The sequence below is a fragment of the Homarus americanus genome, unplaced genomic scaffold, assembly GCF_018991925.1.
Source record: "Homarus americanus isolate GMGI-L3 unplaced genomic scaffold, GMGI_Hamer_2.0 scaffold57641, whole genome shotgun sequence".
NCBI lineage: Eukaryota > Metazoa > Arthropoda > Malacostraca > Decapoda > Nephropidae > Homarus > Homarus americanus.
The window spans coordinates 36627-52500 of NW_024714553.1; the positions used below are offsets into that span (position 1 = coordinate 36627).

The following is a 15874-nucleotide window of genomic DNA, read 5'->3' on the forward strand; positions in this document are numbered from 1 at the left end:
TGTAGATACGATTTAACAAAGTCGTGTTTACATCCTCGCATCGTCTTGATCTGATTCCTGTGTTTGTTCCAGTAAGCGTCGACGACTCCGGCGTGTCGTAAATTCACTTTCGGCGGAATTAGAGGCGTGTCCGGGGTCCGTAGATCGCATGGTCTACGACCAGCGTCGTCCGTGGATCACCGAGCCGGACGTAACCACCGCTCGCGATGGGCAGTAGCGTGGTGTCGGGTGGGGTCGCGGGGCGATCGTGCGGTGACGGGGATGGGTGCTGGTGTCGATGTTGAACACCCATGGACTGGGGCTGGGGGCTGTCCGTCCGTTGGCGGGCTTGGGTTTATGAGTCAGAGCGCGAGTGTCCATCTCTACCACACTGAACCTCCAGCCTGATGGGTTAGCCTGGAAGTGCTTGAACAGACCTCCCGGAAAAACTATATGATCATGCGGTTTTCGGACACGTCAGCTAAGCCGACTGGCGTTGGCTCCCGACTCGCTCGCTCCAGAGGTAGATGGCATGGACCCACTTCTGTAACGACATGCGGGACTTAGAAGCGACCGGTTCATATCGACACGTCAGCTTGTACTTGACACAGCCGCGGGTCTTACACCTCCAGGCCGACCCGTCCTTGCTTCTAGAATGTTTAGTCCACGTCATGGGGTTATGACAACAGTGGCAAGTCATTTGACGCCTGAGAAGTCCGTGTTGTTGGAGCCAATTAATGACCGGCGAGGGGTCCCCACACTGCAGGCGTTGGACGACCTCTGCAAGGTATTGAGGCCCATAGTCTGCTGTTAGACTTTCTCATAAGTGTCTCATACAGTGTATTAGCATATGGACACACTGGTACCTATCGACACACACGGCAACAATAATGGTGTGTTTGCATATATGACACAGAGGTATACATCCGACACACATGACAACAATAATGGTGTGTTTGCATATATGACACACAGGGTATACATCGACACACACTTGACAACAATAATGGTGTGTGCATATGACACCATCCTCCACACTGTGACACCATCCTCCACACTCTGACACCATCCTCCACACTCTGACACCATCCTCACACACTGACACCATCCTCCACACACTGACACCATCCTCCACACTGTGACACCATCCTCCACACTCTGACACCATCCTCCACCTCTGACACCATCCTCCACTCTTGACACCATCCTCCACACTGTGACACAATCCTCCACACTGTGACACCATCCTCCACACTGTGACACCATCCTCCACACACTGACACCATCCTCCACTGTGACACCATCCTCACACTGTGACACCATCCTCCACACTCTGACACCATCCTCCACACTCTGACACCATCCTCCACACACTGAACCATCCTCCACACTCTGACACAATCCTCCACTGACACCATCCTCCACACTCTGACACCATCCTCCACCTCTGACACCATCCTCCACACTCTGACACCATCCTCCACACTCTGAACCATCCTCACACTCTGACACCATCCTCCACACTGTGACACCATCCTCACACTGTGACACCATCCTCCACACTCTGACACCATCCTCCACACCTGACACCATCCTCCACACTCTGACACCATCCTCCACACACTGACACCATCCTCCACCTCTGACACCATCCTCCACACTCTGACACCATCCTACACCACAATAATAATGTCTCTTTGTAATATATAGCCGGACAGACAAATTTTAACAGGTAACAATGGACATCTTTAATCACCTGAAGATTGACCCCTAATATAGCCCCCCACCTGTAGTTCCAACCCCAATACTAACAGGGAGGGGTCTAATATATTTTTCTGCCAATCAACCAATCAGACACAGTTTCTTTTTATTTACTAACGGCGCTACGAGTGGGACGGTCATTAGGCTAAATCGTCAATAAGCGGGTAATAAAATATCCCCAAAGTCCTTAGACCCCAAGGCCCCGACACCAATTACAAACACTGCATAAACTTTCCCAAGACGGGCATAAATTTCCCACAATGGGCATAAATCCCTCAATCGGGCATAAATCCCTCCAAGCGGGCATTAAATCCCAGTCTGGCATAAATCCCTCACAATCGGGCATAAATCCCTCACAAACGGGCATTAAATCCCCCAGTCTGGCATAAATCTCACAATGAGCATAAATCCCTCAAGCGGGCATTAAATCCCCAGTCTGGCATAAATCCCCTCACAATCGGGCATAAATCCCCACAGTGGGCATAAATCACTGGTATAATAGTCAGAATAATAATGTTGAATTAAATCTAGTTTTATTTAACACAGAATTACAAAGAGAGAGAGAGAGAGAGAGAGACACAGAGAGAGAGAACGAAGAGAGAGAGAGAGAGAGAGAGAGAGAGAGACCACCTCAATTCAATCAACAGACCTGAACTGGCTCTGGCTCTGCTCCTCCTCTTCCATCTTCTTCCTCCTCCTCGTCCTCTTGGCGTGAGCCGGTGAACTCCCGACTTGGCACACCAGCATCATCAATTTGGCACAGGTACCTGGAAAATGGGACACAATTAGCCTGTTACCTGGGCGGTAATAGTCGTTTTACCAATTAATTTATTACCTGGGTGATAAGAGACGTTTTACCAATTAATTTATCACCTGGGCCGAGTAAGAGACGTTTTACCAATTAATTTATTACCTGGGCCGAATAAGAGACGTTTTGCAATTAATTTATCACCTGGGCCGAATAAGAGACGTTTTACCAATTAATTTATTACCTGGATGGGAAATTCCTCTGGACAGGTAACTACAAGAGACAATTTACCGAATGGACGAGTTAACATAATCCACTAAATCGTTCGTAGTTAGATACAATATAATTTGTTTTAAAGTCCTGTTATAAATGGCCTCTTCAGACCCCCAATTGCCTCGTTCGGGTGAGTTTCAAGGGTGTGTTTTATGGTTTAAGTCGTGGATATTAGTAAGTGGATTGGGTTGGGATTGGATGGCGTTATTATTAGCATTTTGGTATAAAAGTCTCCCATATACACACGAGTCAGTGATGATATTGTCTGGACTTTGATAATACCTGATGCTAGTTAACGTGACAACATAATGCTGTTACTCCTCTGGTGATTCACTTATGAACCACTGGGATATGTGGTCGTTTATATTAATTAACGGGTCAAATTTTACTCGAACTACCATAAGTATTAGGATGTTTCGATTCTGGGTAGGATATATTGGGTTAATGTTCGTTTTGGTCATCTCTGTACCTAGATATGCAGGCAAGGTTTTCTCTTTGGGTGGTTTGTGATGTGGTATGAATGATTTAGACCTTCAATTCTATCATAACCTAACCTAACCAACCTTATAACTTATCATACCCTAACCTAACCAACCTTATAACTTATCATACCCTAAGCTAACATATGATCTGTATTTTCTTATGTGATCGAATAATGTTTTGCGCTATAAATCCCGTAGAGACAATGTGTCTTATTGTTTAAAGGATCTTAAGGTTCCCCGGATGACCAAAATAATACCAATATTGTTTGAAATGTTTATACTATGAAATTTGTTGTATGGGGCAGCTAATATCCATAGAATTAGTTAATGTTCTATAGTAATATTTAATATAGTATTACTGAGTTGTAAAGCACAATTAATTATCTAATAATATTTATTTAGAGAGCCAATCAGGGAAAGGTTGGACAACTACAGCCGGCTGACTCCTGTTGGGAAGCTCGCCCCAGTCAGTGATATCACAACCAATCACAGAGCTTTTAGCAGTCACGTGACTTTTTAAAAACTTTAACTCTTATTATTGACACTTTTTGACCCAATTTATATAACAATATCATTACCATCGTGAATTTAAGCGCTTTCTTTACCCATTGACTGGCCATCTTATGAAAAAATCCCGGCCGTTAACTCGTCCATTGTATCGTTATCTGGACGGGAAATTATTCTGGACATTTCCGCAGAATTATCGACCAACGACTTACTCTGGGGAATATATTCAACGCCACAAGGGCATAAAGATAAAAACACCGACATTTCCACAAAATTATCAACCAATTTCTTACTCTGGGGTATATTCACACCATAAGGGCATAAAGGTCAAAACTCAACATTTCAGCAAAATCATCAACCAATTTCTTACTCTGGGGTATAATTCCACACCATAAGGGCATAAGTGTTCAAACAAAACATTTCCGCACAATTAATCAGCCAAAAACGACTTACTCTGGGGTTCTCCTTAGCCAATAGCGGCCTCACGTGCTGTTGGAAGAGTTTATAGGTCGTTAGGGTCTGGTAGTCATTCTCCGTGTACTCCAGTTGGCGTCGTTTAGGCCAAAGCTCTCGCACACTTCACCCACGGTTGGCATCTGTTCACTGCCTGTTGGGGGTAATTTTCGCTGTGTCAGAACAATGGTCAAAGCTTCACCTCCTTACAGTACAATGGGAGCACCTGAAGATTAACCCCCCCAAGCTTATTTCACCTGATTAGCCCCCAAGCTTATTTCACCTGATTAGCCCCCAAGCTTATTTCACCTAACCTAACTTGAAAATTCACCCCAAGCTTATTTCACCTTAAGATTCACCTCCCCAAGCTTATTTCACCTGTAGATTCACCTCCCCAAGCTTATTTCACCTGAAGATTCACCTCCCCAAGCTTATTTCACCTGATATATATTCATGAATAGTCACCCCAGCTTATTTCACACACACACACACACACACAAAGCGTACACCCACCCACGCACAAACGTACACTCTATCCTACACACACACACAAGCGTACACCCACCCACACCCACCCTCTGCACCAGCCACCCGCTTACTATTCTCCGTTGGAGTGCTGGGGCGAGGTGGCGGGGTGGTCCTCGGCCCCTACCTGCGGCCTCGACGGACCTCGGCTCTCCTCCTGGTAGTCTGAGTAGAGGCCATCTTCTTCATATTCCCTTCCTGGGTATATAGAGATCCAATTAATAATCTGTCTGTCTGTCTATCCATCTATCTATCTATCCATCTATCTATCTATCTATCTAATACAAAAACAACCTAGCGCCACAACACCCCAGTACTCACGCTCTCGCTCTCGTCCTTCTTCTTGCGTTTCTTGCGTCCCCGTTCGCCCCGGGATGACTTGCGCTTCTTGCTCTTCTTCCTCTTCCTCTTCCCTCCCCATTCTTCATCTTGTTCCTCTTCATTTGAGTCTCCTTGTTCCTCTTCTCCCTCTTCCCCTTCTGCTTCTTGCTCCTCCTCCTCTGTTAAATCAAGTGTGGGTATTAGTGGGTGTGGGGGTGTGGGTGGATTAGTAGATAGATGGTTTGGTTAGGTTTAATTAGGTTGGTTTAGTTAGGTTAGGTTGGTTGGGTTTAGTGAGGTTAGTTAGGTTAGGTTGGTTAGGTTGGTTTAGTGAGGTTAGTTAGGTTAGGTTGGAGTTGGTTTAGTGAGGTTAGGTTAGGTTTTCTTTTTTACGGGTAATGGCTCACCCGGACACAGGTCATCGCCCTACAAGGTTATATTAATGTACACAGTGAAGATGACGGGAAAGCCTCTTTATAATTGATATGAGAGCAGTACTCCAAGTAAGGACCAATTAATCCCTTATATACTTGAACAGCTCAGGGGTGAAGTAGCTATGGCATCTGTACAGCATTCACAGCTTTGGGGCGGCAGCAACGAACCAACAGCTCAGGGGTGAAGTAACTATGGCATCTGTACAGCATTCACAGCTTTGGGGAGGCAGCTTGTGTTGTGTGGCTTCCATGATATATTACAGCAAATGGTGAGGCCGAGCAATGAATCAAATAAATCCTAAATAAAATACAATATTTAATCGCAGAAATAAAATATGGCGGAGAGACGCAGCTAAAAAAAAATACAAAATTGAGCTAAAAAACAATTGAACTAAAAAAAATAATTGGACTAAAAATTCCCTCGATGGGGTATTAAGGCTGGACCACTGTCAAGTCTAACCTAACCAAGTCTAACCTAACCAAGTCTAACCTAACCAAGTCTAACCTAACAAGTTTAACAACTTTGTAGTAAGTGCTGGAATGCTGAAAAGTTTCAAAAGGAGGCTAGATAGGGTGGTGGACGAGTGGAACAAGCTTAGCAACTTTGTAGTAAGTGCTGGAACGCTGGAAAGTTTTAAAAGGAGGCTAGATAGGGTGGTGGACGAGTGGAACAAGCTTACCAACTTTGTAGTAAGTGCTGGAACGCTGGAAAGTTTTAAAAGGAGGCTGAATAGGGTGGTGGACGATTGGAACAAGCTTAGCAACTTTGTAGTAAGTGCTGGAACGCTGGAAAGTTTTAAGGAGGCTAGATAGGGTGGTGGACCGAGTGGAACAAGCTTAGCAACTTTGTAGTAAGTGCTGGAACGCTGGAAAGTTTTAAAAGGAGACTAGATAGGGTGGTGGACAGGGGAACAAGCTTAGCAACTTTGTAGTAAGTGCTGGAATGCTGGAAAGTTTTAGGAGGCTAGATAGGGTGGTGGACGAGTGGAACAAGCTTAGCAACTTTGTAGTAAGTGCTGGAACGCTGGAAAGTTTTAAAAGGAAGCTGATATGGTGGTGGACGATTGGAACAAGCTTAGCAACTTTGTAGTAAGTGCTGGAACGCTGGAAAGTTTTAAAAGGAGGCTAGATAGGGTGGTGGACGAGTGGAACAAGCTTAGCAACTTTGTAGTAAGTGCTGGAGCGCTGGAAAGTTTAAAGGAAGCTAGATAGGGTGGTGGACGAGTGGAACAAGCTTACAACTTTGTAGTAAGTGCTGGAACGCTGAAAGTTTTAAAAGGAGGCTAGATAGATTCATGGATGATGAAGTGGTAGTACTCTCGACAGGAGCTGCCATGAACAGGTCAACTGGCCTATTGCAGACTCCATATGTTCTTAACCTAACCAAACTTAACCAAGCCAAGCCAAACCTAACCTAACTTAAACAATTCCCTTATCAATATATAGCCTTTAATATATAAATAATCATTATAACACATATTTAGACACATATTGGACACATATTAGTTACATATTTATACAGAAACAGAAAAATGGCCATGAATTATTATTGGTTAGGTTGAGTTAGCCTTTAAGAGACAAATAATCATTATAACACATATTTAGACACATATTGGACACATAATCACCCCATAACAACCCTTAAAGATCATAATAACCTCCCCATGTGTCTTTAAGAGGTCAAAACCGAGGTCAGAGGTCAAACCAAAACGTTTCAACTATTCTCCAACTTTTACTGTTTTGTGTAGATTGATAGTTAGGGTTATAATTAGGTAGTTATTAGTGATTAAAGGTTATAATAGCCTGGTTGAGACACGGGGTCAGGTAATCAGCAACAAAGTTCAAAAACGTTCATTTAAACGTTGAAATAATGAACTAATCAACGTTTTTTTTTAAATTAATAGATAAATTAAGATATAATTGACTAGTTAATAATGATTATAGGTTAATAGAACTTGTTATAAATAAACCCCAATTAAACCAACCTATCTACCCTATCATTAATAACTAAGTAATAAAAACACCTAGAATAAGAAAACTATTAATTAAACAACATAATAAAGAGATAAATAAGAGTTTAATAAGAGATAAACAATAATAATGCTTTAGTGACTATGGTCTACCCCCCATGCTGCCGGTCCATTTAAAAACCATCAATTAAACCCTAAAAAACACTATAATTACCTGGATATTCCTGTTCTTCTATATCTGATGGCATTCTAGAAGGTTTAATCTATCTTTTAATATCCTTCAAGATTAATTTACTGGTTTAATTACTCGTTTATAAAAGGAAAACACGGAATGGTTAACTAGATGGCGTCTCTCTCACTCTGTCGCCATTTAACTTTTATTCAGGACAAAGAATAGCCACTGCATGCGTCTCTTATTTAGGCTTATTTCTCCTTATTACTGGCTCTAACGGCATTATATATGGTCTTATAATACTTTAGTAACGAGATGTATTAGTTATATATCGTTAACTCTAAATACTCTTTCTCTCTCTCTCTTATTACTGGCTTATGTCCCTTATTACTGGCTCTAACGGCATTATATATGGTCTTATAATACTATAGTAACGAGATGTATTAGTTATATATCGTTAAAATACTCTTAATACTCTTAATTCTCTCTATCTCTCTTTGTCTCTCTCTCTCTCTTATTTAAGGCTTATTTCTCCTTATTACTGGCTCTAACGGCTTTATATATGGTCTTATAATACTTTAGTAACGAGATGTATTAGTTATATATCGTTAAAATACTCTAAATACTATTCTCTCTTTCTCTCTCTCTTATTACTGGCTTATTTCTCCTTATTACTGGCTCTAACGGCATTATATATGGTCTTATAATACTTTAGTAACGAGATGTATTAGTTATATATCGTTAAAATACTCTAAATACTCTTAATTCTCTCTTTCTCTCTCTCTTATTTAAGGCTTATTTCTCCTTATTACTGGCTCTAACGGCATTATATATGGTCTTATAATACTTTAGTAACGAGATGTATTAGTTATATATCGTTAAAATACTCTTAATACTCTTAATTCTATCTCTCTTTGTCTCTCTCTCTCTCTTATTACTGGCTTATGTCCCTTATTACTGGCTCTAACGGCATTATATATGGTCTTATAATACTTTAGTAACGAGATATTAGTTATATATCGTTAAAATACTCTAAATACTCTTAATTCTCTCTTTCTCTCTCTCTCTTATTACTGGCTTATGTCCCTTATTACTGGCTCTAACGGCATTATATATGGTCTTATAATACTTTAACGAGATGTATTAGTTATATATCGTTAAAATACTCTTAATACTCTTAATTCTCTCTATCTCTCTTTGTCTCTCTCTCTCTCTATCTTGTGTATGTCCTTATTACTGGCTCTAACGGCATTATATATGGTCTTATAATACTTTAGTAACGAGATGTATTAGTTATATATCGTTAAAATACTCTTAATACTCTTAATTCTCTCTATCTCTCTTTGTCTCTCTCTCTCTTATTACTGGCTTATGTCCCCTTTACTGGCTCTAACGGCATTATATATGGTCTTATAATACTTTAGTAACGAGATGTATTAGTTATATATCGTTAAAATACTAATACTCTTAATTCTCTCTATCTCTCTATCTCTCTTTCTCTCTATCTCTCTTTGTCTGTGGCTTACGTCCTTGTTACTGGCTCTAAACACTGTACTAATGTCTCTAATTCTCTCTACCAATTCTATCTCTCTCTCTCTCTCTCTACCCACTAGAAATTGTATCATCAGAAATAATTGCTAGTTTAATAACCTAATTTACGTCGATATTTGTTATCTGTTATCATAGGAGGTCACCAGGCACTATCACTATCAGACACTTATCACACACTTATCACACTTATCAGACACTTCAGATGGACTTACGACGCCGAAGACAGTGTGTTTTAGGAAGCCGTAAGGAAAGGTTTGCAGCTAAGTGTGGTGTGGTGTGTGGTGTGGTAGCTGTGGTGTGGTGTGTGGTGTGGTGAGCTGTGGTGTGGTGGTGTGGTGTGTGGTGTGGTGTGGTATGGTGTGGGGTGGTGTGGTGTGGTGTGCTGCGGTGAGGTGGTGTGGGGTGGTGTGGTGAGCTGTGGTGTGGTGTGGTGTGGTGTGGTAGCTATGAGACAGTTAGATACGTTAATGTACGGAATAAGGCAAACAGAGTATTGGGTTTTATATCTAGAGTGTAAGTAACAAGAGTGCAGAGGATGTATTGCAACTATATCTTGAGTCAGGCCACCTCCATTATGTGGTTCAGTTCTGGTGCCCCTATTATAGAATGGATATCAATTCACTGGAGTCGGTGCAGCGAAGAATGACGAAATGATTCCGGGACTTAGAAACCTTCCATATCAGGATAGGTGAAACTAAACTTTCATTCCTGGAAAGACGAAGAGTGCGGGGAGATATGATAGAAATATTTAAGTGGGTGAAAGGAATCAATAAAGGGATATAGATAAAGTTCTTATAATATCCGAGCAGGATAGGACTCGTAGCAACGGATTTAAGTTGGATAAGTTTGAGGAGGAGATAGGGAACTGGTTCACAAATAGGTTGGTGGACGAGTGGAACAAGCTTAACCTTTGCAGTAAGTGCTGGAATGCTGAAAGTTTCAAAAGGAGGCTAGATAGGGTGGTGGACGAGTGGAACAAGCAGCAACTTTGCAGTAAGTGCTGGAACGCTGGAAAGTTTTAAAAAGGAGGCTAGATAGGGTGTGGTGGATGAGTGGAACAAGCTTAGCAACTTTGTAGTAAGTGCTGGAACGCTGGAAAGTTTTAAAAAGGAGGCTAGATAGATTCATGGATGATAGAGGTGGTAGTAACTCTCGACAGGATCTGCCATGAACAGACCAACCGCGGCCTATTGCAGACTCCTTATTTTCTTATGTTCTCACGTCACCAGTTAGGAGGAGAATACCTAACCAAACCCAACCAAACCTAACCCCCGGTAGTTAATGTTATCTTATCTATGTCTGGCATCACTGATAACACTAAAAGCAAGATGATGATAGTGTGTGTGTTGTGTGTGTGTGTGTGTGTGTGTGGACACTAGGGGTAATCTATCATAACAAAAACTTTGGTATTTTCTGAAGATAAATTTACTCTGTTAAACTAACCTAACACTAACCTAAACTAATCTTAACCTAGCTTAACCTAACACTAACCTAAACTAATCTTAACCTAAGCAACTTAATACTAACCTTACCTAATCTTAATCTAGCTTAACCTAACACTAACCTAAACTAACCAATTCTGTTTATATCAGACATGGAGATGGACACTAGGCGAGCGGTTTTCTTGGGCACGGTGAGTAATCCAGCTGTATTATAAATCCTAACAACTATAACACAACGAACTGGTAACAATATGGCGTAGAATATGCCCTGAGACTCTACCCTATACTAGATTATGTTGTTATCTTAAGCTAATGTGGCTAAATGTGTGTTTTAGTGAATAATTATTGTCAATTGGCCTGCCATCTTTGTGTGGTAGCTTAAGTGAGTCAGTTAGATACGTTCTCACATCACCAGTTAGGAGGAAAACTTAACGTAGGAACCTTTGAGAATCCATCTTTGTGTGTAAAGTAAGCAAGTGGGTCCAGTTGAATGCGTTCTCACATCACAGTTAGGAGGAAAGAATTGAACTTAGAGACCTTTGAATCCATCTTTGTGTGGTAGCTTAAGTGAGTCAGTTAGATACGTTCTCACATCACCAGTTAGGAGGAAAACTTAACGTAGGAACCTTTGAGAATCCATCTTTGTGTGGTAGCTTAAGTGAGACAGTTAGATACGTTCTCACATCACCAGTTAGGAGGAAAACTTAACGTAGGAACCTTTGAGAATCCATCTTTGTGTGGTAGCTTAAGTGAGACAGTTAGATACGTTCTCACATCACCAGTTAGGAGGAAAACTTAATGTAGGAACCTTTGAGAATCCATCTTTGTGTGGTAGCTTAAGTGTGACAGTTAGATACGTTCTCACATCACCAGTTAGGAGGAAAACTTAACGTAGGAACCTTTGAGAATCCATCTTTGTGTGGTAGCTTAAGTGAGTCAGTTAGATACGTTCTCACATCACCAGTTAGGAGGAAAACTTAACGTAGGAACCTTTGAGAATCCATCTTTGTGTGGTAGCTTAAGTGACTCAGTTAGATACGTTCTCACATCACCAGTTAGGAGGAAAACTTAACGTAGGAACCTTTGAGAATCCATCTTTGTGTGGTAGCTTAAGTGACTCAGTTAGATACGTTCTCACATCACCAGTGAGGAGGAAAACGTAACGTAGGAACCTTTGAGAATCCATCTTTGTGTAGTAGCTTAAGTGAGTCAGTTAGATACGTTCTCACATCACCAGTTAGGAGGAAAATTGAACTTAGGAACCTTTGCGAATCCATCTTTGTGTGGTACCTTAAGTGAGTCAGTTAGATACGTTCTCACATCACCAGTTAGGGGGAAAATTGAACTTAGGAACCTTTGAGAATCCATCTTTGTGTGGTAGCTTAAGTGAGTCAGTTAGATACGTTCTCACATCACCAGTTAGGAGGAAAACTTAACGTAGGAACCTTTGAGAATCCATCTTTGTGTGGTAACTTAAGTGAGACAGTTAGATACGTTCTCACATCACCAGTTAGGAGGAAAACTTGACGTAGGAACCTTTGAGAATCCATCTTTGTGTGGTAGCTTAAGTGAGTCAGTTAGATACGTTCTCACATCACCAGTTAGGAGGAAAACTTAACGTAGGAACCTTTGAGAATCCATCTTTGTGTGGTAGCTTAAGTGAGTCAGTTAGATACGTTCTCACATCACCAGTTAGGAGGAAAACTTACGTAGGAACCTTTGAGAATCCATCTTTGTGTAAGTGAGTCAGTTAGATACGTTCTCACATCACCAGTTAGGAGGAAAACTTAACGTAGGAACCTTTGAGAATCCATCTTTGTGTAAGTGAGTCAGTTAGATACGTTCTCACATCACCAGTTAGGAGGAAAACTTAACGTAGGAACCTTTGAGAATCCATCTTTGTGTGGTAGCTTAAGTGAGTCAGTTAGATACGTTCTCACATCACCAGTTAGGAGGAAAACTTAACGTAGGAACCTTTTGAGAATCCATCTTTGTGTGGTAGCTTAAGTGAGTCAGTTAGATACGTTCTCACATCACCAGTTAGGAGGAAAACTTAACGTAGGAACCTTTGAGAATCCATCTTTGTGTAGTAGCTTTAAGTGAGTCAGTTAGATACGTTCTCACATCACCAGTTAGGAGGAAAACTTAACGTAGGAACCTTTTGAGAATCCATCTTTGTGTGGTAGCTTAAGTGAGTCAGTTAGATACGTTCTCACATCACCAGTTAGGAGGAAAACTTAACGTAGGAACCTTTGAGAATCCATCTTTGTGTGGCAGCTTAAGTGAGACGTTGAATACGTTCTCACATCACCAGTTAGGAGAAAAGCAACATGGGAACCTTTGAGAATCCATCTTTGTGTGTAGTAACAAGTGAGTCAGTTGAATGCGTTCTCATCACCAGTTAGGAGGAAAACTTAGCGGAACCTTTTGAGAATCCATCTTTGTGGTAGCTTAAGTGAGTCAGTTAGATACGTTGTCACACATCACCAGTTAGGAGAGAAAACTTAACGTAAGACCTTTGAGAATCCATCTTGTGTGGTAGCTTAAGTAGTCAGTTAGATACGTTCTCACATCACCAGTTAGGAGGAAAACTTAACGTAAAGACCTTTGAGGAATCCATCTTTGTGTGGTAGCTTAAATTGGAACAGTTAGATACGTTCTCACATCACCAGTTAGGAGGAAAACTTAACGTAGGAACCTTTGAGAATCCATCTTTGTGTGGTAGCTTAAGTGAGACAGTTAGATACGTTCTCACATCACCAGTTAGGAGGAAAACTTAACAGTGTGTCTAAGTGGGTACAGAACATATTATTTCCGTGTGTATGAGTATATAAGAGATATTAATAGTCTCTCTCATCAGGTGGCAGTGCTTCTCATCAGCTCTATCGTCCTAATGTGTGTATTAATCCAAGCTGACCCGGATCAACCCACGAAAAGTACCCATCCGTTAATCCTTGTGTCACTAGATGGATTTAGGGCGGATTATCTGGATAGACACATCACACCTACCTTGCAGTCCATTGGGAATAGAGGAGTGAAGGCGAATTACATGAAGCCATCCTACCCAACCTTGACCTTTCCAAACCACTATACTATTGTCACGGTGTGTGCCAAGGCTTTTAACCTAACCTAACTTAACCTAACCTAAATTTAACCTAACTTAACCTGAATTAAACTTATATAAACTCATGTTTGTTTATTTTCATCAGCTGTTCATTGTTTACATTTATCAGCTGTTGTTTACACTCACTAACTGTTTGTTTGTTCCAGGGACTGTATCCAGCGGCTCATGGTATTATAGCCAATTCCTTTTACGATCCAGTTTACAAAGAAAAATTTTCAATGGGGACAAAAGACGGCAAATGGTGGGGTGGAGAGCCCATCTGGAACACTGTAACAAGCCAGGTCAGTTAATTAAGGTCAGGTCATGTTAAGAGAGAGGTCAGGTCAGGTTACAGTATATAGGAATTGTGTTACATAAGGTCAGGTCATGTTCAGAGAGAGGTCAGGTTACAGGAATGTGTTATCTAAGGTCAAGTCATGTTCAGAGAGAGGTCAGGTTACAGGAATGTGTTATCTAAGGTCAAGTCATGTTCAGAGAGAGGTCAGGTTACAGGAATGTGTTATCTAAGGTCAAGTCATGTTCAGAGAGAGGTCAGGTTACAGGAATGTGTTACATAAGGTCAAGTCATGTTCAGAGAGAGGTCAGGTTACAGGAATGTGTTATCTAAGGTCAAGTCATGTTCAGAGAGAGGTCAGGTTACAGGAATGTGTTATCTAAGGTCAAGTCATGTTCAGAGAGAGGTCAGGTTACAGGAATGTGTTATCTAAGGTCAAGTCATGTTCAGAGAGAGGTCAGGTTACAGGAATGTGTTATCTAAGGTCAGGTCATGTTCAGAGAGAGGTCAGGTTACAGGAATGTGTTATCTAAGGTCAAGTCATGTTCAGAGAGAGGTCAGGTTACAGGAATGTGTTATCTAAGGTCAAGTCATGTTCAGAGAGAGGTCAGGTTACAGGAATGTGTTATCTAAGGTCAAGTCATGTTCAGAGAGAGGTCAGGTTACAGGAATGTGTTATCTAAGGTCAAGTCATGTTCAGAGAGAGGTCAGGTTACAGGAATGTGTTATCTAAGGTCAAGTCATGTTCAGAGAGAGGTCAGGTTACAGGAATGTGTTATCTAAGGTCAAGTCATGTTCAGAGAGAGGTCAGGTTACAGGAATGTGTTATCTAAGGTCAAGTCATGTTCAGAGAGAGGTCAGGTTACAGGAATGTGTTATCTAAGGTCAAGTCATGTTCAGAGAGAGATCAGGTTACAGGAATGTGTTATCTAAGGTCAAGTCATGTTCAGAGAGAGGTCAGGTTACAGGAATGTGTTATCTAAGGTCAAGTCATGTTCAGAGAGAGATCAGGTTACAGGAATGTGTTATCTAAGGTCAAGTCATGTTCAGAGAGAGGTCAGGTTACATGAATGTGTTATCTAAGGTCAAGTCATGTTCAGAGAGAGGTCAGGTTACATGAATGTGTTATCTAAGGTCAAGTCATGTTCAGAGAGAGGTCAGGTTACAGGAATGTGTTATCTAAGGTCAAGTCATGTTCAGAGAGAGGTCAGGTTACAGGAATGTGTTATCTAAGGTCAAGTCATAGTAATAATAATAATAATCAACTCACCAGGGTAAGATCAGTGCAACATACTTCTGGCCGGGATCAGATGCCAACATTGGTGGGATACATCCGTCGTATTGGTACCCCTATAATGGCAGTATTCCCTACACTGACCGCGTCGACAAGGTGAGGTAGAGAGGGGATGTGTTCTCTGCTTGGGTTATAAGCTTTGTTGGTGTACTTGTATATTGCACAAATAACCATAATTGTTGATACACTGGTCCCGGGTACACATGGAGGTCAACAGATGATGCGTGTTTATAATAGTAACGTCACCGAGCTGTGGATTGTGGGTTAAACAAGTGCTTGGTGAACTATCCTTACTGTCTCTTATCCTTGGTACCACTGACCTGATCTTTGCTGCCCGCCAGATAAGGAAAAAGTGCAGAGAACAGCGTCGTGACCCGTACATGGCCTTCGTCGACCTGACCAAGGCCTTCGACTCGGTCAACAGGGAAGCCCTCTGGTGGACCCTCAGCGGCTTTGGGTGCCCACCTAAATTCATCGCCATTGTGAGGCAACTCCACAATGGCGCCCAGTCTGAGTTGTTCCCCATCCAAACGGGGGTTAAACAAGGGTGTGTACTGGCACCAA

At 41.6% G+C, this 15874-nt stretch overlaps 2 protein-coding genes across 2 annotated transcripts in view; one reads left to right on the plus strand and one right to left on the minus strand.

Moving 5' to 3' along the window:
* Positions 1-4055: 4055 nt before the first annotated feature.
* Positions 4056-7806, minus strand: LOC121879025 (chromodomain-helicase-DNA-binding protein Mi-2 homolog). The gene is made up of 5 exons (XM_042385501.1): positions 7668-7806; positions 5050-5228; positions 4856-4926; positions 4204-4327; positions 4056-4121 (listed from the first exon to the last, which is right to left on the minus strand). Exons 1-5 carry the CDS (start codon positions 7699-7701, stop codon positions 4056-4058), a joined length of 474 nt encoding a protein of 157 aa, XP_042241435.1. The 5' UTR covers positions 7702-7806.
* Positions 7807-9379: 1573 nt separating this feature from the next.
* Positions 9380-15874, plus strand: part of LOC121879030 (venom phosphodiesterase-like) — a 16162-nt gene continuing 9667 nt past the window's right edge. Inside the window, exons 1-5 of the mRNA XM_042385515.1 lie at positions 9380-9428; positions 10769-10809; positions 13479-13721; positions 13889-14023; positions 15290-15406. Of these exons, the coding sequence (XP_042241449.1) occupies positions 10771-10809; positions 13479-13721; positions 13889-14023; positions 15290-15406 (534 nt within the window). The 5' untranslated portion in view covers positions 9380-9428; positions 10769-10770. The remainder of the gene's footprint in view (positions 9429-10768; positions 10810-13478; positions 13722-13888; positions 14024-15289; positions 15407-15874) is intronic.

Excerpts from the sequence above, each read along its gene's own strand:
- LOC121879025 (XM_042385501.1), bottom strand. The coding sequence starts at position 7,701 with ATGCCATCAGATATAGAAGAACAGGAATATCCAG. Across the intron at positions 5,229-7,667 it reads AGAAGAACAGGAATATCCAG|AGGAGGAGGAGCAAGAAGCA; the intron begins GTAATTATAGTG and ends TTGATTTAACAG. Across the intron at positions 4,122-4,203 it reads TGGCTAAGGAGAACCCCAGA|AGTAAGAAATTGGTTGATGA; the intron begins GTAAGTCGTTTT and ends ATTATACCCCAG.